We start from the raw sequence: 21839 nt of genomic DNA on the forward strand, positions 1-21839 counted from the left end.
GAAATAACACTCAGAGAAAAACCTGTCTGGTGTTGACTTACTGAAATAGGCATTGTTTTCAGCTGTGGATGTCCTGTTGAATCAACCCAGAACAGCATCCATCCATATTCACACTGTGTTTCATTCTATCGTATATAAACAGACACGCAAGGCCACAATGTGTAGCGGGTTACAGAGATCTACATTGACAGACTGTCTGTTCCTCCGAATGTGTTTACATGGGTTCCAGATTATGTGGCAAAGACCTCCATCGTAGAAACATTGGGCGTATACATTACGAAAACCGTTTAGAGTTTCTATTGGACAAATTCACGTAGGCCCCTCCATGTTTCGTTCCGTTTGCTTACGTTTAAAAAACGTTGTGCAACAGAATTGCCGTAATGAATACGCCCCTGGTCTTCATTTGTTTGGTGAGAGTGACATCTTACCAGGCCGAGTTTGTGTTTCCCTCTGTCCTGTTTAAATAAACTCACTAGAAGTCAAACGTGTGCTACGTTCCTCCTCACATACATGTGTCAAACTACGGTCGGCCACAGGCTTCAAGGGAGACTACAGATGTATCATAAGAAGTTCTCCATGAGTGGTCTGGATTAATTGAAAGTGTTTATTAAAAAAAAATTGGATAGGGGAGAGGATATATTTATTGAGTTAAGCGTAAGAGGTGAAGATTTATTTTGTTCTTGTGGACAGAGAATAAGTTGAGCATGGCCAAGATATGAGAAAGGAGTGAGTGTTGACCTACAGTATGAATCTATTGTCATGTTGACTGAGGCATAGACATACAAGGAGACATTTAGGATTTAGAGGTTCAGAAACAGATTAGATACATGAAAAATACTTTCAACATAACTTTTATGCAGGATATTACAGACCTGTGAGCAGTCCCATGGGGCTCAGTTGGTACCGCATGGTGCTTGCAACACCAGGATTGTGGGTTCGATTCCCATGAGGAACCAGTACAAAATTGTATGCACTCACTACTGTAAATTGCTCCGGACAATAGTGTCTGCTAAATGACTAAAATGTAATTATGTCCTTAGTATCTCACTTTATAGACTAATTTAACTGAAAAAGGACAGCGAGAAGTAAGACATACGTAATCCTCCATTTATTTTGTGAATTCTCGGAATGCAACTGGAGCACCTGACTCCTGAAAGCAGTCCTCTGAAAACAAAAACATGACTGAAAATCCTTGAGGTCAGAGCGCTTCGGGCACACGTCAACTGCTCTCCTCCGTCTCGTCCCACTTTCTTTAGGTCTGGGTTTCCCCCTCTCCTCTCACCAACAAGTCATAGTGCTGCTGGAAGCTTCGGGGAAATTTTAGGGTCAGTATCGTTAGACTTTTAAAGGCTCTTTAAGAGAAAGCACTCGCGGTATTTAGCACAGCATCGTCACTTCTCACATAGCACAGCCTCTCATTCAGGAGAGAGAGAGAACAAGAGAGAGAAAGAGAGAATGAAAGCGCGAGAGAGAGAGAGAGAGAGAGAGAGAGGTAGACAGAGGTAAAGGAATAGAGAGAATGAAAATGGGAAGAGAGTGAGAGAGGAAGAGAAGGAATAGGTTTAAATTCTTAGAGACAGCAAGAGGAATGCTCAGAAACCAACTCAAGCATCTCCATGGTTCTGCTGCCAGTGGGTCTACTGAGATCAAACTGCTCCATTCCTGTGAGGCATTCCTTCATTTATAGCTGGTTTTGGATCCAAACACAAACACAGGACAGAGAAAAAGTGGATTGGACAGCAAAAGGATAACAAAGGACCTTAGTAATACAATGATGACAAACAGAAAAGCAACACATTAAATGGTACAGTTTGACAAACACATGCTGTATGTCTAAGAACACTGGATGGGCTTGAATCTTAAGACACTCGTCGTGTGATACAGCATAATTTAATATTTACAAAATGTAAACAATTTACAAAAATACTACGTCATTTGACATATTCTCAATTAAAGCACCTGTAGCTTCACTCTGCCCTGAATTTTGCAATCTGAATAGTACAAAACAAACATTTTAGGTTTCAAGAAATCTTTCCAAAATATCTCAAATAAAAATATCATGGTACCATATCTTTTTTAAGTCATTAACTATTTATTCCAAAAATACAAAGCATTTGAATTATTATTTCAAGACTTCTTACTAATGCATTGATACTGCAAGCTTTCCAACAAGTATAAGCCTAATCTATCCACCGTCGATCACCATAAAACCATAGGTGGAAGCAGGATCTGTCCTTACTCCCTAGCCTGTAAGAGAGCCATAGAAATGACACAAAAGATGGCAACCTCTGACGGTTGCCCAATCCCTGTACTGTCTATGGCTCTAGCCTTCTGTTGTCTATATGAGACTTCGTTCTGATCTGGAAATGTACTGACACTGTTTGCTGCATCTACTCTACAGTCCTTTAAAGCTGTTGCGGCCCTGCAGGACAGGGTTGCCACCCCCCTACAAGCACTTTTTGATCCCTTTGTTGGTCCTCTTACACACCATTCACTGAGTTCATTTGTAAGACTTGAAGAGTGAGGTTTTAACTTTCATCAAAGTTCAGTTTGTTTTATCATGGAGTCCGAGCTTCAGTGCTCATTTCTACTCATCAGAGTAAATTGTGAAGATGTCCATGTTTGGTAGTCAGAGTGTGTGGATCCTCAAGCCTCTGAAACACTGTGGAACTGCTGTCCCATTGGATAGCCTCCTACAAGGCTGGGCCCTGATAGGCCATTCAAAAGTCAACTATTTTCCACTGTCTTTGTCCACCTCCGATGGTGTGGTGTATAAATACTGTCTTCCTGAGGGTTGTTGATGCTGCGCCCCTCTTGTCCATGGGAGAGAGGAATGATGGGGGGAGTCTTTTAGTCTCTCATTGGGGACGGTGTGTGTGTGTGTGTGTGTGTGTGTGTGTGTGTGTGTGTGTGTGTGTGTGTGTGTGTGTGTGTGTGTGTGTGTGTGTGTGTGTGTGCCATCACCTGCCTCCCTCTCCCTATTTACAGGTGTGCATGTCGTTCATGCTCTCACACTTCTGACACCTCACATAGCAACACCACACAAACTTACACTCGCACCTCTCTACGTGGCGAACCACGTGCGTATTATACCCCCGACCGCAGCAGAGCAGGTTACACCCGTCGGGGCCGGCCGAGGTGCGGTTACACCGGCGCCCTCTAGTGCCCGCCACGGCCCAGCGCCGGTCCTCCAGACAGTAGTTAGGAGACTTGTTGAGGAAGATAAGTTCTTCCTTCCCGATGGGCACGCGGCGCTGGTCCTTCTCCTTCCTCCTCACCTTCCTCTTGGAGCGGTCCAGCACCTGCACGCTTCCCTCGTAACGCTCCTTCAGGAAGTTGCCCACGCGCTCGAACGACGCCATGGTGCGCCAGCACGTCTTCACGGCACAAGAGCCCGACACGCCGTGGCAACGGCAGTCGGTGGCCATCGTCTTGGCGACGGCCTGAAAAGGGGAAAGATGGAGAGGATGGTGTTAGGAATTACAACAGATTTACAACACTGTAGGAATTACAACACTGTAAATGTTACGACAGACTAGCTACCAGAACTCTGTTTGAGAGAGACTGCCTTTTGTTTACACAAACGCTGTGGGAATGTTTTGATCAAAATCACGATCTATTGTTCTGAACGCTGGATCTTGGACTGGGACTGTAACATGAGTCCTGAGGTTTGTGCATTCTACTTCTAACTCTGACACAATAGACTCCCTGGGTGCTGTACAACGTTTGGAACAAAAGTTAAACTGTCCTTCACAGTTTAAACAGAGATTGAGGAGACGTTTTCTTATGACCGCAAACCCCAGGGCTCTATAGCGGTCTTTGGATGACCCCAGAAGAGCCTACCACTTTCACCCCTTTTCCACCTCTTCTCCCACTCCCTCTTCCCTGTCGGTTCAGTTTTGTTGGAAAGGCAGTGAGTGTGTGTGTGTGTGTGTGTGTGTGTGTGTGTGTGTGTGTGTGTGTGTGTGTGTGTGTGTGTGTGTGTACGTGTGTGTGTGTGTGTGTGTGTGTGTGTGTGTGTGTGTGTGTGCGTGTGTGTGTTACTGTAAACAGATACACTGCTACCATTGTGTCCACATCCCTCTCCAGTGGTGAAGCCCTCTCCTCCTGACAGTGGCTAGTTGATAAGAGAGAAACCCAGTAAGTGTGTCTTAGCGAATGCCATTTGGTGGTGACGCGCATGCCCTGCCCACCTGAGGATCTTTTTCAGCCATCCATTTCCTGTGTTTGAGGGGTGCAAAATCCACTTGTCACTTAAATCTCACTGGATCAATTGCTTTCATTTTACTCCTGCTTCATACTCTTGCTTGTTCCTGACGTTTTTTCCCCCCGTTAACATTACAACTGCAGAAATGGTTGTAATGACCTGTAAAACACATCCCGGTAATGGCTGAAATGGACTCAATGGCAGCGGCGTAAAGTATTTAAGTAGAAATACTTTGAAGTACTACTTAAGTCATTTTTTGGGGTATTTGTACTTTACTTTTACTTCATTATTTTCTTTAGGAATATAGTGTACTTTTTACTCACTACATTTTCATTGACACTCAAAAGTACTCGTTACATTTGAAATGCTTAGCAAGACAGGAAAATGGTCCAATTCACACACTTATCAAGAGACTACGTGGTCATCCCTACTGCCTCTGATCTGGCGGTCTCACTAAACACAAATGCATCGTTTGTAAATTATGTCTGAGTGTTGGAGTGTGCCCCGGACAATCCGTAAATTTTCAAACCAAGGAAATGGTGGCGTCTGCTTTGCTTAATATAAGGAATATGAAATGATTTATACTTTTACTCTTGATACTTAAGAATATTTGATCAATTACATTTACTTTCGATACATATATTTAGAAGTTTATTTAGAACCAAATACTTTTACTCAAGTAGTATTTTACTGGGTAACTTTCACTTTTACTTGAGTAACTTTCTATTAAGGTATGTATACTTTTACTTAAGTATGACAATTGGGTACTTTTTCCACCACTGATCAATGGAATCATTGTTATACCGTTGAATATATAAGAACACTAAAGCTTTGTCTGGAATTTAACGCACTGTCTTGACACGTACATCACAAGAAAGACAAGATAGATAACTATTTTGATGGGTGTTCATTTTTTGTGGAATTTTTAAAAAAAAGCTATAATTTAATACAGTTGAAATGTTTACAAAATAGATGTGCTGAAATGAAAGCAACTCCCGAATATGAACACTCGGATTATAGTGATGTGTCTGATCTCGCAAACAATGTAAAGTATGTTTAGATAGGCGTAAACTGGAGCCAAGCGTGTTGACTTTATCGGTGGGTATCCTGCACACTTGTTGAATTATGCAAGAGTATGTGACAACAGTAATTAATGAGGAAGTCTAGACAGCGCAGGTGAGTGTAGTTAGGGTACGCATAGAAAGTGTTGGGTGGTTGCAGCCCTCTTCTACTCCGTTATGTTAATTTATTCATATATACAGGCTGTATATTTATGCAAATGAGCCACCTATAATTTTCTTTCTTTTAACACAAAATATTTAAAAATACCTGATACACTAAGAAAATGTATACCGTGCCTTCAGAAAGTATTCACAGACCCTTGACTTTTTCCACATTTTGTTGTGTGACAGCCTTAATTTAAAATGGATACAATTTAGATTTTTTTTTGTCACTGAAAAGGAATAGAGTTAAGCACTGGCAAAGTGCTAGAGGAAAACCTGGTTCAGTCTGCTTTCCAACAGACACAAATCCACCTTTCAGCAGGACAATAACCTAAAACGCAAGGCCAAATATACACTGGAGTTACTTACCAAGACAACATTGAACGTTCCTGAGTGGCCTATACCTAAATCTCCCACCAAAATCCCTGAACTCCATTCATTATGTGTCTGTGTCAGCAAAATGTTTTATGTGATATAACTAAGTCAATAGTCAATGGATTATACAATTTCAAAATGTTTGGAATATCTTCATCCATTGTCCAACTGTTGCATTTATTAGAATTGTTTTTAAAACCTTTTAACAATTTTGATGACCGTTGCTAGAATTTAGATGGCCTTGTGTCTGCTTGAACATTCATTAGTCACGCTGTCACGCCTCACCCATTAACTACCATTATCGAGGATGTTACACTTTCTTTCCCCTCTCTCCTTCTGTCCCGTCTGAGCATCCCCCTCTCACACTGAACTTCTTGTTCTCCCTTCCCTCTACTCTGTTTCCTCCAATCTTTCTGCTTTTCTCTGAATATTGTTCCCGCTCTCTCTAACACACACACACACACTTCCTAGAACGTCTCCTGAAAGTATTTTTAACAGTGTGTGATAAATTCTATTAACCACTGAATGGTTTGGTCTTCAATCCTCTCCAACCCCGTATGGTGGATGAAACCCAGAACTGTAACAGCTACAGTAGGATTCCTTTCATGGTGCTAGATTAGTACTGTCATATCAGTCATTCATTCAGACACAATGAACCCTACACCTGCTAGAGTCTTGACTACTAGAGTTATAGCTCCCATGAGCCCTATTCAGCTTTTACATACTCCCCAGAGTACCCTTAACAACTGTGTTCACTATAAAATACTCTTTCTCTCTAGCTAGGTTGTGGATGTGTGTGTGTGTTTTGTTCTGTGGTGTATTGTGTCTAATCTAACGTCGGACTTCAACGTTGTGCTGTTTTGGTTCTGTACACTGTGTGTGTGTTGTACATGCTCTGTGAGTGTTCTTCGCCCTCAATGAGTGTGTGTGTGTGTGTTGAGTCTGTGTGTGCTGCGTCTCACCTGTCTCCCGGCTTCACTGTTGTGCTGGTTCATGGTGAGCAGTGTATCCCCTCCCCTGGCTGAGGACATATTCTTCACGGCATTATCTATGAACTTCCTGCTGAACCATGTACCGTACTGGATATGGTCTGAGCAGCCGCCCCAGTGCCACCCTTCGCTGGGCGAGCCTGTGCCCTGCAGGCTGGTGTCACAGCCACACTCCGTCATGTTGCCTGCACTGCAGGAGCGCGTCACTGCCTGGACCAGCCCCGCCGCCATCACCGCGTGGATAAACGCCGTCTCCTTGGTCCCTGTCAGAGTCAATGGAAAGAGGTTGTCGGAAGGGCAAAGGTACGCTTGGGTTATTGCGTAACAGTGGCTGTGGACCTCGAAAGCATGCAATGGGTGGATTCTGAAAAGATTCCACTCTCACACCTATCAGCCAATAACACTTCAGACAGAGGGAAATGGCACAATTCTAGCATTACAACTTCCGTGTATATCAGTAGCACAGGCCTAGATACCCATATAACTTCCATCCATTGTAGTCATATGATACATCTTAGCTCTGGAGGGATACATGTGAGATGTGAGTTCAGCAGACACATAGCCCCATGGGAACTGTCCTGCCCTGTGCGAGGGGGGCGTTGGGTTACACTTCACAGGTTAGGGGCCACAGTAGGCCCTGAGTGAGGACAGACAGCACTGGCTCAGAGAGAGACTTCGAACATGTTGGTATGATGATAAATGTGTAGCATGGATCAAACTGGTATCACAGTTACTTGTAAGACCCTCTGGAAAGCTGACCACCGAATAGAAACATTAGATTATGTCCTGTAATGAACGAAGGCTGAAAAAAATGTAAACCCAAGTGTGAAAGGGCCTACTAATGTTTATAGCTTATGGAATGGGCTTGTTAGACAAAACTCTAAAATATGCAGAATCTTATGGATAGAACAGAAGCATAATGGCACCTGACGACATCAAGTGTAACTATTCAGAGAGCGCAGGTTCTAAGAATGACATAGAACTATGTATGAACTTTAAACACTATCTAGGATAAAACGTAAATCAGAGGTCCAAGCCACAAGTTGATTCAAAACGTTTGTGCAATAATTTAGGTGTGGGTAAATGTAGAAAGACAAGCCTTACCTCCATGGAACAACAACAAATCACCACTTCAAAATTGAGTTTGGCACTTTGAAGGTTGGATCATTAAAACAAATGACAATTGCGGTTATTTAGGTTCTCTCTGTTGCATTCTATTATCCCCCCAAAAAATTGCTGCGCCCTAACCCAATAAGAACATTGTCTCCGAGTCCGATTAGATCAAGTTCCCATTTTTAGAACACGAAGAAAATACATCTGTGATCAAACAGCAGAGAATACGTTTTACCGTTGATTGTACGAGTCGGGACATGGGATGGAAATGCGTAGATTTAGCCTATTGTAGTATGCATTGGCCTAAATCAACATAAACTATATGGTCCGTTTTTTCTCCGATTTTTTTCGTCTGGGTAGAGTGAAGAAAGTTGATAGATGGCATGTGACAGGGTGCAACAAGGACAGAGAGGAATTTGGAAGAATGAGTTTCATGTGAAAATAAAATGTTGATAGCTAAACCATGCGCCGACTCTTAACCATCTTGGAAAGATGCACGGAGACAGATTTCTGGAACGATATCTCTAAAACAAAGAAACTGTGTTCTTAAATTACATGTCGACCACGAATCTCCTAATTAGGATAATCCCGGCTGGTTTTAGGACCAGAGGTGAGCTGGAGTTTTCTGTTCAAAGACAACACTTGACCGTGGAAAAGTGGCGTGTTGGGACGGTTAAACCGAAACAGATGTGCGCAGACGTTCTCTCTCTCTCTCTCTCTCTCTCTCTCTCGCCCCATATGGGATACAGCTGCTTGAGTCGGCAAATCAAATCACCTTCCCTCCCTGGACAACATTAAACATGTTCATGACTCAAACCAAACCGATCACGAGTAAAGAGTTATGGAAAATGGAAGACATGCCTCTTTTTGACGCACTATCAAATAGAAAGACAATTAAGGGACTGTTTTTATGCAGCAATTGCCTAAAACGGTCAAATAACAAATGATGTGGGCACACACATTAAATATCGGATTATGGAATACAACCACTATAATAGATGCGCCCAAAATATAGTCTCATTTTCCAAGTTAAACCCAATCAAAAACAACGTTATCAATGAAATAGGCCAGAAACGTGCACACGAATTTATGCAAACGAGAACAAAGCACCCTATTGTTTTATGTCTATTAAAACGAGTATTTAAACCGCCTGTCCTTACCACTGGTTAGCTCGTAGCCGAACACAGAGAGCTCTTTGGTGGTAGAACAGTTCCACCGCTCGTGCTCGAACTGCGTCTGGCACTCCGCGATGCCAATGCGCGCGCCGTCCTTGATGCTTGGCAGGAGATGGGGCATTCTCTTGCACAGGTCCTTCTGCTTGTGCGTCAGCGGGAGATTGGCGCAGCCCAGCTTCTCCGGTACTCCCACGGAGGTTATTCCCAACCACCTGAGACACAAAGCAAGCAGCGGAGACAATAAGTTACTTTCTAAACCCACTTTCAGCCCCAAACGGAATCGCATTCTATGCGTACAGAAAATGGTGCAATTTGACAAAGAGCCAAGCTTAATCACAAGCAATGAAATATACTTACATCCAACTGGCTCGACAGCAGACAGGATACAGTGAAAACAGTAAAAGAAACAGAAAGCAGATCTGATGTACTCCACAGCCGATTCTTCTCTCCATGGCCACCTCATTTACAGAAGCCGACTGGCCTCCCGGGCACTGGGGAAGGGTATGTCCATGGAGCGCTGGATCGGTACTGGGCTCTGTCTCATGCTAGCCCCACAGCATAGGACCCTAACAGAACTAATCCTCAATCCGTGGTTATCTCGAGCAATTCAGTAAAAAAACATCCGCGGGGAAGGAGAGAGGACGCGGGCGGAATGGTGATTCTAATCACGCGTCTCGGCGGCTAGTAGTAGCCTACAGTTGGATGGCTGATACGTTCCGGACGGTGTTCCCCAAAACGCAGACAAACAGTTTTATCCTGGACTGGGAGAACCCACACAGAGCGTCTCTCAGCGGCGCGCTCCCAGGCTCCGATTGGCGCACCCGTGGATTCATATTAAGCAGACGCGCATGTCCTACGAGATAATTGGACGGACGCGCAAAGAAAAAACGCATGCCGCCGATGGCACTGACAGGAACTGAGCAAAACGTTTGGCACATCCAAAGACAAAATTGGCAATAGCCCATCGTAAAAATGTATGAAAAAAATGTATGAAAACAAAATGTAATTTTTGGTCTTAATTTGAGGTTAGGGTTAGGAATAATGTTAGCAATGTGGTTAAGGTTAGGTTTAAAATAAAATGTTAAGAATATAAATGGTAGAAATAGGCGTGGTGTATGACTTCGTGGCTGTGGTAACTAGTAACGACCGAGAAGGTGTAAGGAAGCACAAAAGCCAGCAGAACACTTCTTTATGATGGTCACTTCACTCAAGCGCTCTAAACCTAATCATGGCAGGCGAGAATAATGATCATTTCCCCCCGAAAAATGCATTGATAAACCTTGAGTAACTTGAGTGCATAACATATTTATAATAGGCCTACAGTAGATTATCTCATACACAATTATTTGTGATAAACAAGGCCTGGTTATGAATTTTGAATTTCATACCAATTTAATTCCAACTAATCCTTTATATATTTGATCTATAATCATATTTATAGATTTCATATGCAATGGTTTCCAATTTTAAGATTCATATAATGCTACAGTTAGAGAAAATGTCCTCAAGATTTCAACACATCGAAATCATCCTCTTAGTCAAAAACGTTTTTCCGGTGCTCGTGAAATGCGTAATATTCGTTAGGTTTAGAATGTTTGGAATCTCATTTTGCCATTGAAATGTATAGCTTAAATGAATAAAGGAATGATTCAAATGCAACGACAACAACCACATTGCCCATTGTGTAACCAATTATGTTTGAGCAAATATTTTCAATCACTATTGAGTCGTTTGCCTTTTCCTGAATAATAAATATCATATCAGAGAGCAATTTCGACGAGACAATTGAATGACATTTTTAAAACGATTGACTGACAACCTTTCTGTTGAGTATATTGGACTGGGTTATAGGGCGGTATGGGGCAGACGAGGTGAGGTCTACTCAGCCCCCAGAAATGTCACAACCCCCCTCCCCCCAAGCCTTTCAAATTCCCCGACTAAAACAGTGCAGAGTGAAAGGTCTGCCTGAAATTTGACATCAGAGTTCGGAACCGCAGCGCAGGGCAGAGTCCACAATTTCCCCTTGGCGCGACAACAACCCAGGCGGCAGGCCCACGGTCTTCAGGGCGGGTACATGTGCCCGAAAGGCAAGCCTTTGTCTATAACCTTTTACATTAACCTTCCTTTCGATCGAGACTGTTGCGTCTACCTTACTCTACCCCTCGCCCACTCAATGCTGTTATTTAGCCACATATCGCACAAGACCATTCCATTTGACCATTCAACACTTTACGCACGCACTTGACGCTGTATGCGTTCCCTTTATTTGATCTACAAACTGTAAAACCAACGTTTTAAACAAATATGGAAATATTTTCAATATATCGTTACATTGTATTACATTTCATTGCGGTCATATAACCTTGTTTATAACGTTTTTTAGATAAGCCTAGGCTACACAATTTGTACACACAATTATTAGTGTAAATAATGCCTAAATAAAATAGACAGATAACTTTCTGGAATAAGGCTCTAACATTACGTTGACCTCAAACACGATTTAGGCCTGCATTTAAATCTACATTAGTTTTACTTCTCGATCGTGTTGCTCGATCTCTGCCCAGATCACACGGTGGGTAGGGTGATTGGATGTGTCGGATTCGCGGGACATGACTGCAAAGAGGAGTCAGACGGGGCACATTACGCGCAAGACGGAGTTCAACAACATTACACCGACAACCATTTTATTATAGCACAGTTGTAGCCTAATTGAACATTTGTCTCCCTAATTATGTCCTTCTAACCCATGTGACACATGTATAGGCCTATGCGGGACACGAAATTATGATCAAACTCTGGTCTTGGTGGCACGAAGGAAATTACAAAACGAAGAAGGAAAACCATCTGCCTCAGAGCGTCACACGGCTTCATACCTCTGCATGGTTGAATTGGGATGATGATTGTAAAAGGATTTGTCTAATACTGTGCGCAAACAGCATGTGCAGGCTTATCCTCATGTTGTGCACAACTTAAAGAGGAAATATGCGACGCCAACGTCCTAATTGTTTACAAGCTAGGGCTTTGTGGAACTTTCAAAATACAGTTTCATGCTTTCAGAACATAGTTTCTGGACACAAAGTTAAGTTAAGAAAATATATATTTTAATGTGAGAATATTGTAACGGAATAACTGTTATATTTACCATCTGGAAACACAAAGCTGAAGTTAGTGCCCTTTGAATATACATGTTCTTTAATAATAAATTAATAGTGTTGATAATATTTAGCATGAAGAAAATATGTCTTTCTTTTTTTTTCATCAGTTTTCCTTCAAAATCCCTGAATCGAATGATTAGGTTTGCTATCAATGTTCCATAGGACCACTAAACAGAGCTAAGCAGGTAGTCTCCACTCCTGTGTGTGTGTGGGCATGTGTTTGTGGCTATCTGTTACAATTACCTTCATCTTCACCAGCTCAGTTCCCTCCATACAAATGATCAGAGGACAGATCAGACAATATGTATAAATACATAGCATACATTACACCAGTCCTTCATTAGCATGTCAGCAATATGCTGCATGTAAAACATTATACACTGATTATCAACATTATAGGCACGAATAAACAGATGTAGAAAAACATGTAGAAACATAAGAAAATCGTACATAAGACATTCGCTTGAAGAATAGCTCAGCTTTCGTCATATCTTTGGCATAGAATAGAGTGCGCTGTGGTGTCCACAGAACAGTCGGGTGGATGAGGTACTTTACATGAGGAGGAATAGCGGGATATCCAAAAGTCCCTCCAATGGAGAGAGAGAGGCTTTCCTGATGCACAAAGGCATCAGAGGCACACGTCAAAAGTGGTTCTCGACCCTCTCCTCCGGGGACCCCCAGACGTTTCACAATGTTGTTGTAGCCCTCAGCTAGCTCACCTGATTAGTTGACCAGTTGAATCTGAATCAGGTGTGCTAGCTCTGGAATACACCAAACACATGGAATTGCCGGGGTTACCCGAGGAGAGGATTGAGAACCAATGCTGTACAACATTTCAACAACGTTTCCACAACTATAAAACTATACAATTGTAAGGGTTTGTGCTGGAGCGTTGAGGGAGCATTGTCGGTTGGTGGGAGAGCAAGGCTTACATTTGGGATGTGCACACGACACACTCCTTTCGACAGTCACTCTCACTCTCCTCTTTTTTCTTTCTCCAGCTGCTTCCCTCGTCTTTTGGCAGTAGGCCAGCGATCCCCCTCTTCGACCATCTGGAAACCTCTACCTAGCAGAGGTAGCAGTCACATGACAGGGGGCCCAGTGTGTGGGCCAATCAGAGGAGGTCTGTGTGACAGACAGTGGTGATGTCTGTCACACGGCTGACCAGTCAGGACTCTCCTGTTACTCCAGCACTTCCTGGACGGAATGACCTTTCATTTTCTTTAGAGAGATGCTTGTATGGACACACACACACACGCACACACACACACACACACACACACACACACACACACACACACACACACACACACACACACACACACACACACACACACACACACACACACACACACACACACACACACATGCGCACACACACACGCACGTTAGTAAGCAAGGACACAAGTACACACACACAGACACACACACACACACACAGACACAGTCAGTGGTGGCGAGGGGTGGGTCTAGTTTCCCGTGTCTCTCACACACAGTCTGCTCAGCAGGATCTGCGAGTACACCTGGTTCACCGCTCCTCTCACGTGATAGGTGGAGGAGTTAGACCCCGCCCACTGGTCCTGGTGCTGCAGGGTGGGCTGATCACTGAACCCGGTTCCAGTTCCACTGGTTCTGGTTCCAGATTCCTCGCCGTGTCTTAGGAGCTTCATCTTCCTGTGTAGCGGAGCCTTGGAGAACGACAGCTTTTCAACCTTCAAGGAACACAGCGAGGAGAACCACGTCAACACCTCACCTCTAACACAACATCTACATACTGACATTATACTGTAACTAGGTAACTAGACCATGGCCGGAGCTTGTACTACCGGAGGCTAGCTAACGTTGCCTGGGGTTTCACGGAACAGAACCGAGCGCAAACCCATTGTCACAGTCTGGGGTTCCTTTAATATAAACCACACTGGAACAATCCAAGCCTGACCTAAATCCTGACATAACAGAAACCCTGTCCATCCCCTCAGGGGCTCGGGTTAGACATTACTTCACTCATGGATCCCATACACCTTCTGGCTTCCTTATAGGAAATCCTGTTGTCACTTAAGACACATATGAACTGGGAGGGGAGGGGCGGGGGTACGGAGGGGCGGGGGTACGGAGGGGGGCACAGGCCCTCGTATATATGACCGAAACCACTTCACAAGCACCCTGGGGCCCAGCTGCTACCAACGTGGAGCTTTACTGCCCAATAAAACCCGGCCTAACGGCTAATTACTGATTAACCAATCCATGGGACAATTTTATAGCTGAATTAAAACAAGTGACTGTTCTTTATACAGGGAGCTGGAGAGGGGGCGGAAGGGGAGTGTGTGTGTGTGTGTGGTACAGCAGGATTTACTTCTAGAAAGCTCCCTGACATGGAGGGGGATTGTTTAATCAAGAGGGCATAAGAACCGATTTCCTCTGGGCCCAGAAAATGGCAGTTCGGCATTTGGGATCTACCGTAGGGTTAAAGCCCAGGATTATTTGAGCCCAAAGATTCCCTCCTGGTAAGTCGGCGTGTGCGCGAACAGTAATACCAAGTATCCATAATGAAGTTATTTCAGAAATGACAGTGGGAGAGGGAGTCCTTGGGGAAAGAGCTTGCTGTGGAACTATCTGTGCTCCCTGGCCACTGAGGTTTAGACAAACCATTAGTTATAATTGGTATCAATTACTGTATCCAGAGAGAGACATGCAATACCTGTGTTAAAGTGTTGGTAACATTGTGCTGTGATTTGAATAACTGACTAGGACGTAACCAAATAATGAGAATGAATATAAACTACGGTAAACAAAAGGAACATGCTGAATTTCAATAAGGGCGGGGCAAGAACTTGGAGTGCTGTCGTGTTTTTTTTTTTAGACGAGGGTGAAGGCGGGATGAGAGGGGTTACCTCATGAAAATGGCAGGCGCACCGTCCCTGCAGGAACTCTTTGTAGCGGCCCATGGTGACACTGAATGTGTCTATGACCTCATACCCATAGTGCTTTGCGGCGGTGATGATGTTGCTGTTCTCTCTGTACAGCTCCTGTACTCCTCTCTGGGCAAGTTAAAGTAAGACAACAAGAAGTAATCGCTACTCAACACAAGGAAAAACTATCTTAAAACATTCACATTGGGAGCCATATCGTAGCCATAACATTTTTGTACAGTTCTCTGAGGCCCCTATTGCAACATGGCTGAAGTATAACTGGCCTTTGAATTCAATTAGTTGTATTGCTGTTGAACAGGGGCCCATTGCTGATGTTGGACCAGTCAGCATGTTGGAAGCCATGGACTATTAGCCAATAATGTTTTAGATAAATACACATGGCACGGGCAAAGGGCTATCCACCAGGTGACTAAGCACTGCCTTTTAAAAACTTTAACAGATAAGCAGTAATGTGAACAGCATGGAAAAATAATTAAGAGTGAAGAGAGAAGCTGAGGGGGAAAGAGAGGGAGAGGAAGAGCGAGAGAGAGAGAGAGAGAGTGATAGAGAGAGAGAGAGAAACCGATCAGTCAAACAGAGAAAAGAGTTGAGGAGACACCAAGAGTGAAACTGAACGCACACAAACGGGAGGATGGACCTACCAGTGAGAGAGAGCGGATGCCGTCCACAGGGAGATGGAAGCCCATGCCCAGAGACTTCACCACCACCATGATATCCTGTAGCCCTTCCCTGGAGGAGAGAAATGGGTAATGAGGTTTATTGGCCAGTGAATAGATTTAATTAAGCAGTTGCTAATTCCTGAACGGTCAGGAAGGGCATTTGCCAGAGTGTATGCACCAGTGGGTTTACCTCTCCAGCACTTTTCTCATGATCCTTAGGTGGTTGGTGTTGAGCCACTGGACACCTCCTGCCACCAGCACAGTCTGACGGGAGTTCTCCAGGGGTCGCGACCTTCGGAGGGGATCAAAGGTCAAAAAGACATCAGCTCGGCAGTAGGACTATGTCTATTGAACAGGCATAGGCACACATGCTGACAACACGCTACTGCTTTCACACACACACACACACACACACACACACACACACACACACACACACACACACACACACACACACACACACACACACACACACACACACACACACACACACACACACACACCACCACCACCACCACCTGCTCAGCATATCCTTCAGTAGCCACATCCAAAGCAGAGTGCGGTCCCAGAGAGAGAGTCGTGGTTGGGAGACCTGCTGTGTTAAATTACACTGTGACACGACTCCTAACACATGACTCTTAAACGCAGCCCCCGGCCCTTTGATCACAGCAACTGATTAAGGCTACCTCTCCATATGGGGTGACAGGGCTTCGAGTGTCTATGGGAGCTAAGAGCCAAAATGGCTTCTACATACATATGGTTTCTTGATGCCAATCTAACAGCTGATGAGTAGACTGCAGTGATTACAGGACATACTGTAGTGCAGCAGGGGCGCTAACGCCCACTCTCACCCATCCACCCACCCAGACTCCCCCTCTCCTTCACCTCAGTATGAGCTGCTCCAGGGCCCTCTGGAAGGTGGGTCTGTGGCTCTGCTCCAGCCAGAACTGGGGGTAGTAGGAGTAGGAGACGTGTGTGTGTCCCTGATTGACCTTACGATAGATCAGGCTGTTGTGGGCCTTGCCCCAGTCCTCCAGACTAGAATTGACCCGCTCCATCAGGAAGTACATCATCCCCCGGTTAGTGGAGTCACCTATGAACATTACCTGAGTGACAAGAATAATGATTTTGACATGACAGGATCGAGAACACCTGGGTTGTATTCATTAGGGCACACCGTAGAAAAACGTACCAAAGTGTTTTGGAGCAGAAAACAAAAATTTACTTTTGTTATTGGACAAGTTCATTTAGTCCCTCCCTGTTTCAGCAAATTTCTTTGGTTTGCTGCCTAATGAATATGACCCAGTTTTCATTGAATTTGCACTTCAAAATGATTTGACAGTAGTTGACTGGCATGTACTTAAATATATAACTGCTGACCTTTATGGCTGACTGCAGCATTGCCAAAATGTGAACACATGAAAGGCAAATCCCACTAGGCACACTGGTTGTATCAACGCTGTTTCCACGTCATTTCAATGAAATTACGTTCAACCAGTGGAAGAGACGTTGAATTGACGTCTGTGCCCAGTGGGATGCTTCTATTACGACCAATCCACATAACACAATATGACATATCAAAAGTGATATGACAGTGCCCAAGTCAGTTTCCAGCTAAGCCAATCAGAGTGTGTGAAAGAGCCTTTTCAAACACAGAACAGAGCCAAAACAGATGGACTGTAGTTTAGGTGGCAAACATCTCATCTTTGTCAAAAGCTTCTGATTGTCCAAATCTGTTGATGAGAAAATGGGGAAGTCCAGAGAAAGGTAACAAACACGACATCTGGAGCAAACTGACGTAACTCGTAACTCATGCATCAAATCACTATTGATACAGATCCATATTAAAGTCTCCTGCCAGAAACAGTCAAGAGTTGAAACGTGAAAAGCCAAAGGGGTAGACTGGGTAGGGTGTGTGAGGACAGGAAGTTGAGAGGCTTTATTAAAATTAGCTGCAATGTGAGATAAAGTGGCTAAAGCCCCACACTGACCTCTGACCTGGAAGTAACTGGCAACTCTTTCACAAACCACTACCCACATTCACCAGAGACAGCTTTCATTAAACCACTATCCACATTCCCTAGAGAGATTTGACTAAGCCTATAGAAAGCCCTAGGACTGTAATACCTTCTATGGCTCTAAGGCAGTGGTATTCAAAGCCGGGGTCGCAAACTGCAGTGGGGTCGCCAAAATGTTTTTATTTAGTAAAGATTGTTGTATGGGGCAATACACAAACATTTTTGAGAATGATAATTTGAAAGATGCAATTTTATTGAGTAAATGTATTTATTGGTTTCTTTTCATTTTGATAAAATATGAAAATGCAATGAATCAAAGGTTATTTTGTTGATGTAAAAATCAAAATTGACAAATTTTAAGGTTGTGTCATTAGATTTGGGGTGGGAGCACAATAAATTATTGGGAAAAAAATGGGGTCCCCAGAAATTCTGCCAGACAAAATGGGGTCCCCATAAGTTCTGCCAGACAGAATGGGTCTCCCAGAAATTCTGCCAGACAAAATAGGGTCCCCAGAAATTCTGCTAGACAAAATGGGGTCCCCGCTAAAAAACTTTAAATAACACTCCTCTAAGGTATATACCTATTATGCCTTATATATTTCCTGGGTTGGTTTAACGGCTTTACATCCCTGAGGCCCGCTCCGTACTGTGACACCAGTGCAGCAAACTACATGCCCTCCCATTAGCATTACTGAAGGATTTAAACTACAGGCTAAGACTTTAGTTCATACAGTATACTGCTTCTGTCCCTCCACCACTCATCCTGTCCTCAGCTCTGCCAACCCCTGCTGGGTTTACAGACCTATTCATACAGCGTCATATAAACCTCACTCTCTCACCTCAGAGGCATCATACCATAGCCTACCTCATCTAACCTCACCACCTGGCTTCAATGAGATGGAGAGAGGGAGAGAGAGCGAGAGAGAAAAAGAAAAACAGAGATGTTTGAGGGATGGCTCAGCCCTCAAATTAACTCACAAGGGAAATGTGCTAGACACTGCCTTGTCTTGTTATCCTTACATGATCATCTCTGGTCCATCTTTAGACCAGATGCATGCTGGTTAGCGCAGTCCTAACACACACATCTGCCGACACCTTTCTCACACTCAGTGCTGACCAAGCACACTCTAAAGAGCCTGACCAGTACAGCTGGCTTCCATATCATTCCGTTATCCCCTGTGCAATATCTCTCACACACATAGACATAGTGTGTGTGTGTGTGTGTGTGTGTGTGTGTGTGTACGTGCGCAAGTTTTATGCATGTGGAAAATATTAGCACTCTCACTGAATCTGTCGGCGCTGCTGTCTGTCTGGATCCATGTGTTGTCTTTTATGACTCAGCTGGAAGGCGTTGTTAGCGCCTAGTTAGCACCCAGTTAGCGCCCGCTGCTAACCTGCCCCAACTACCTCCCGCTTTTGGGGAACAAGCTCATTTCTAATCTGTACTGTTAGTAGATTGTGGGACAGTAACCTGAGAAGAGAGCTTGCTTGGAACATGAGAGCAGTGCCTGAACTCAGGTCATGGACTATGGACATAGACTGCTTGTCAAACATCTCATTCCAAAATCATGGGCATTAATATGGAGTTGGTTCCCCCTTTGCTGCTATAACAGCCTCTTCTGGGAAGGCTTTCCACTAAATGCTGGAACATTGCTGCGGGGACTTGCCTCCATTCAGCCACAAGAGCATTAGTGAGGTTGAGGAATGATGTTGGGCGATTAGGCCTGGTTCAACGTCGCCGTTCAATTTCATTCCAAAGGTGTTTAATGGGGTTCAGGTCAGGGCTCTGTGCAGGCCAGTCAAGTTCTTTGACACTGATCTGGCCAAACCATTCTGTATGGACCTAGTTTTGTGCACGGGGGCATTGTCATGCTGAAACAGGAAAGGGCCTTCTCCAAACTGTTGCCACAAAGTTGGAATCACAGACTCGTCTAGAATGTCATTGTATGCAGTAGCGAGAACAGAGAACAAGTTTCCACTGCTCCAGAGTCGAACAGCGGCGAGCTTTACACCACTCCAGCCGACGCTTGGTATTGTGCATGGTGATCTTAGGCTAGTGTGCGGCTACTCGGCCATGGAGTGGTGTACTTTTGGCCATGTAGTGTATGTGATTGTGTCTCAGTGTAAACAAGGTATGACATTATTGTTATTTTCTCATAAAATCTATTTCTGAGCTTAGTTGTGGTCAATTTGCAGTTAAACAATTATTATAATTATGTTCCGGCCCCACGACCATCCACTTCGACAAAAATCGCCCCACTGATGAATTTAGTTGCCTACCCCTGCCTTAGGGCTTACCTTCCTGTACATCATGCAGTCCTGCAGCTGGGGGTGGTCCAGCAAGGGGTGGTAACAGCCCTCGGGTTGCCAGGCAACCTCTCTCCAGTCACAGGTACGGTTGTCGGCACAGCTGAGGCAAGGAACCACCCAACGACCTGGGGAGAGAAAAAGAGAGGGAGGGAAAGAAATGGAGAGAGAAGAATGACAGGCAATCAGACAACCAGAAGTGAACGAAGTGGTTAAATGTTCCTGCTCCAAAAAACATATCTATATTCATTAATAAACTATTTCCATGAAGAAAACCTAGACAGACTTTTTACCAGCAAAGCTTCACACTGTGAGAGTTATAATTCTACACACACACGTCACATTGCTCTCCCTGCTGACATTTATTCTCTGCCCTGCAGGGTAGGATATTGGATTTTAATAGCTGAGTTTAACCTCTGACCTTTTGCACTTCAATCAAAGGGCAGAGTGTGTTGGCCGCTTAAATAAGCCTTGTACAGATACACACACAGCAAGGTTTTATATGGACATCTGGGCACATATGCATAACATTTCAGAGCAATGAGAATTATTTCTAAGTAGAACATTTCTGAGGATCCTGTAGTGAAATAATTTTTATGACAGTAATTCATAAAGCCTTTCAGCTATGTATGGAACGTAATCTATAAAAACAATGTGAAGTGATATCTTTGGGGGGGGACAGACCTGGTACATCCCCAGAGGTGCAGGGCCGAGTTGGGGCCAGGGGCTCGCCTGGAGAGAGTGGCCCAGGGAGTGGCTCCAAACCACAGGGCTGATCTGGTTGCACCACCAGGCCACAGTCCTGCGTAGACACAGGGAGAGAGAGATAGATGAGATTATGAGGAATGGTCCATTGAACTGGGAGGCTGAGGGAACTCCATCATGTTGAGTTGATGTTGTAATCTAGTATCCATTCAGTGCTATTGTTCTAGTATCCATTCAGTGCTATTGTTCTAGTATCCATTCAGTGGTATTGTTCTAGTATCCATTCAGTGCTATTGTTCTAGTATCCATTCAGTGCTATTGTTCTAGTATCCATTCAGTGCTATTGTTCTAGTATCCATTCAGTGGTGTTGTTCTAGTATCCATTCAGTGGTATTGTTCTAGTATCCATTCAGTGCTATTGTTCTAGTATCCATTCAGTGCTATTGTTCTAGTATCCATTCCGTGGTATTGTTCTAGTATCCATTCAGTGGTATTGTTCTAGTATCCATTCAGTGGTATTGCTCTAGTATCCATTCAGTGGTATTGTTCTAGTATCCATTCAGTGGTATTGTTCTAGTATCCATTCAGTGGTATTGTTCTAGTATCCATTCAGTGGTATTGTTCTAGTATCCATGTTGTCACGATGAAACACAGTAATGCAAATGGCAGGTTGGGGTAGATTTATGACCATATGAATTCAACAATTCAACTCATCTGACCATTTATACAACCATATAGACAATGGAAATCTCCTTTGTCAAAGGCTTTCATAGCTGTAGTTGTGTACTGATAGGAATGATCATGTTTTCCCCTCTCTGTTTTAGTTATGGGAGGCAGTTACTGTAAAACCAGTCTCCGACCAATGAGTCATCCCTGTCTCAATTTTTATTTTATTTAACCCTTAATTCACCAGGTAATGGTAATGACCTTTCTGCCATTACCTCACTCACTGTGTTTCCATCTCTCTTTTGGGCCCTCTCTTT

General features: G+C 43.9%; 2 protein-coding genes across 3 annotated transcripts in view; both read right to left on the bottom strand.

The window, feature by feature from the left end:
* Positions 1–1871: 1871 nt before the first annotated feature.
* Positions 1872–9956, bottom strand: LOC115198810 (protein Wnt-16). Its single transcript, XM_029761101.1, has 4 exons — positions 9440–9956; positions 9068–9294; positions 6768–7057; positions 1872–3443 (listed from the first exon to the last, which is right to left on the bottom strand). Exons 1-4 carry the CDS (start codon positions 9532–9534, stop codon positions 2979–2981), a joined length of 1077 nt encoding a protein of 358 aa, XP_029616961.1. The 5' UTR covers positions 9535–9956; the 3' UTR covers positions 1872–2978.
* A 3671-nt stretch (positions 9957–13627) lies between these two features.
* cped1 (cadherin-like and PC-esterase domain containing 1) overlaps positions 13628–21839 on the bottom strand; it is an 81909-nt gene continuing 73697 nt past the window's right edge. For both annotated transcript variants that reach the window (XM_029761103.1, XM_029761102.1), the window contains exons 15-21: positions 20836–20953; positions 20143–20279; positions 16712–16932; positions 16017–16118; positions 15809–15896; positions 15129–15275; positions 13628–13949 (exon numbers count right to left, since the gene is read on the bottom strand). In XM_029761103.1, coding sequence (XP_029616963.1) covers positions 13707–13949; positions 15129–15275; positions 15809–15896; positions 16017–16118; positions 16712–16932; positions 20143–20279; positions 20836–20953 — 1056 coding nt within the window. In that variant the 3' untranslated portion in view covers positions 13628–13706. The remainder of the gene's footprint in view (positions 13950–15128; positions 15276–15808; positions 15897–16016; positions 16119–16711; positions 16933–20142; positions 20280–20835; positions 20954–21839) is intronic.

Source organism: Salmo trutta, chromosome 8 (assembly GCF_901001165.1).
Source record: "Salmo trutta chromosome 8, fSalTru1.1, whole genome shotgun sequence".
Classification (NCBI taxonomy): Eukaryota; Metazoa; Chordata; class Actinopteri; order Salmoniformes; family Salmonidae; genus Salmo; species Salmo trutta.

What these genes read in the sequence shown, in the direction of transcription:
- LOC115198810 (XM_029761101.1), bottom strand. Translation starts at nt 9,534, where the DNA reads ATGGAGAGAAGAATCGGCTGTGGAGTACATCAGATCTGCTTTCTGTTT. An exon ending in TGCTGTCGAGCCAGTTGGAT is followed by an intron (nt 9,295 to 9,439) that starts GTAAGTATATTT and finishes TTTGTGTCTCAG; the next exon opens with GTGGTTGGGAATAACCTCCG. An exon ending in CGGCTACGAGCTAACCAGTG is followed by an intron (nt 7,058 to 9,067) that starts GTAAGGACAGGC and finishes TGACTCTGACAG; the next exon opens with GGACCAAGGAGACGGCGTTT.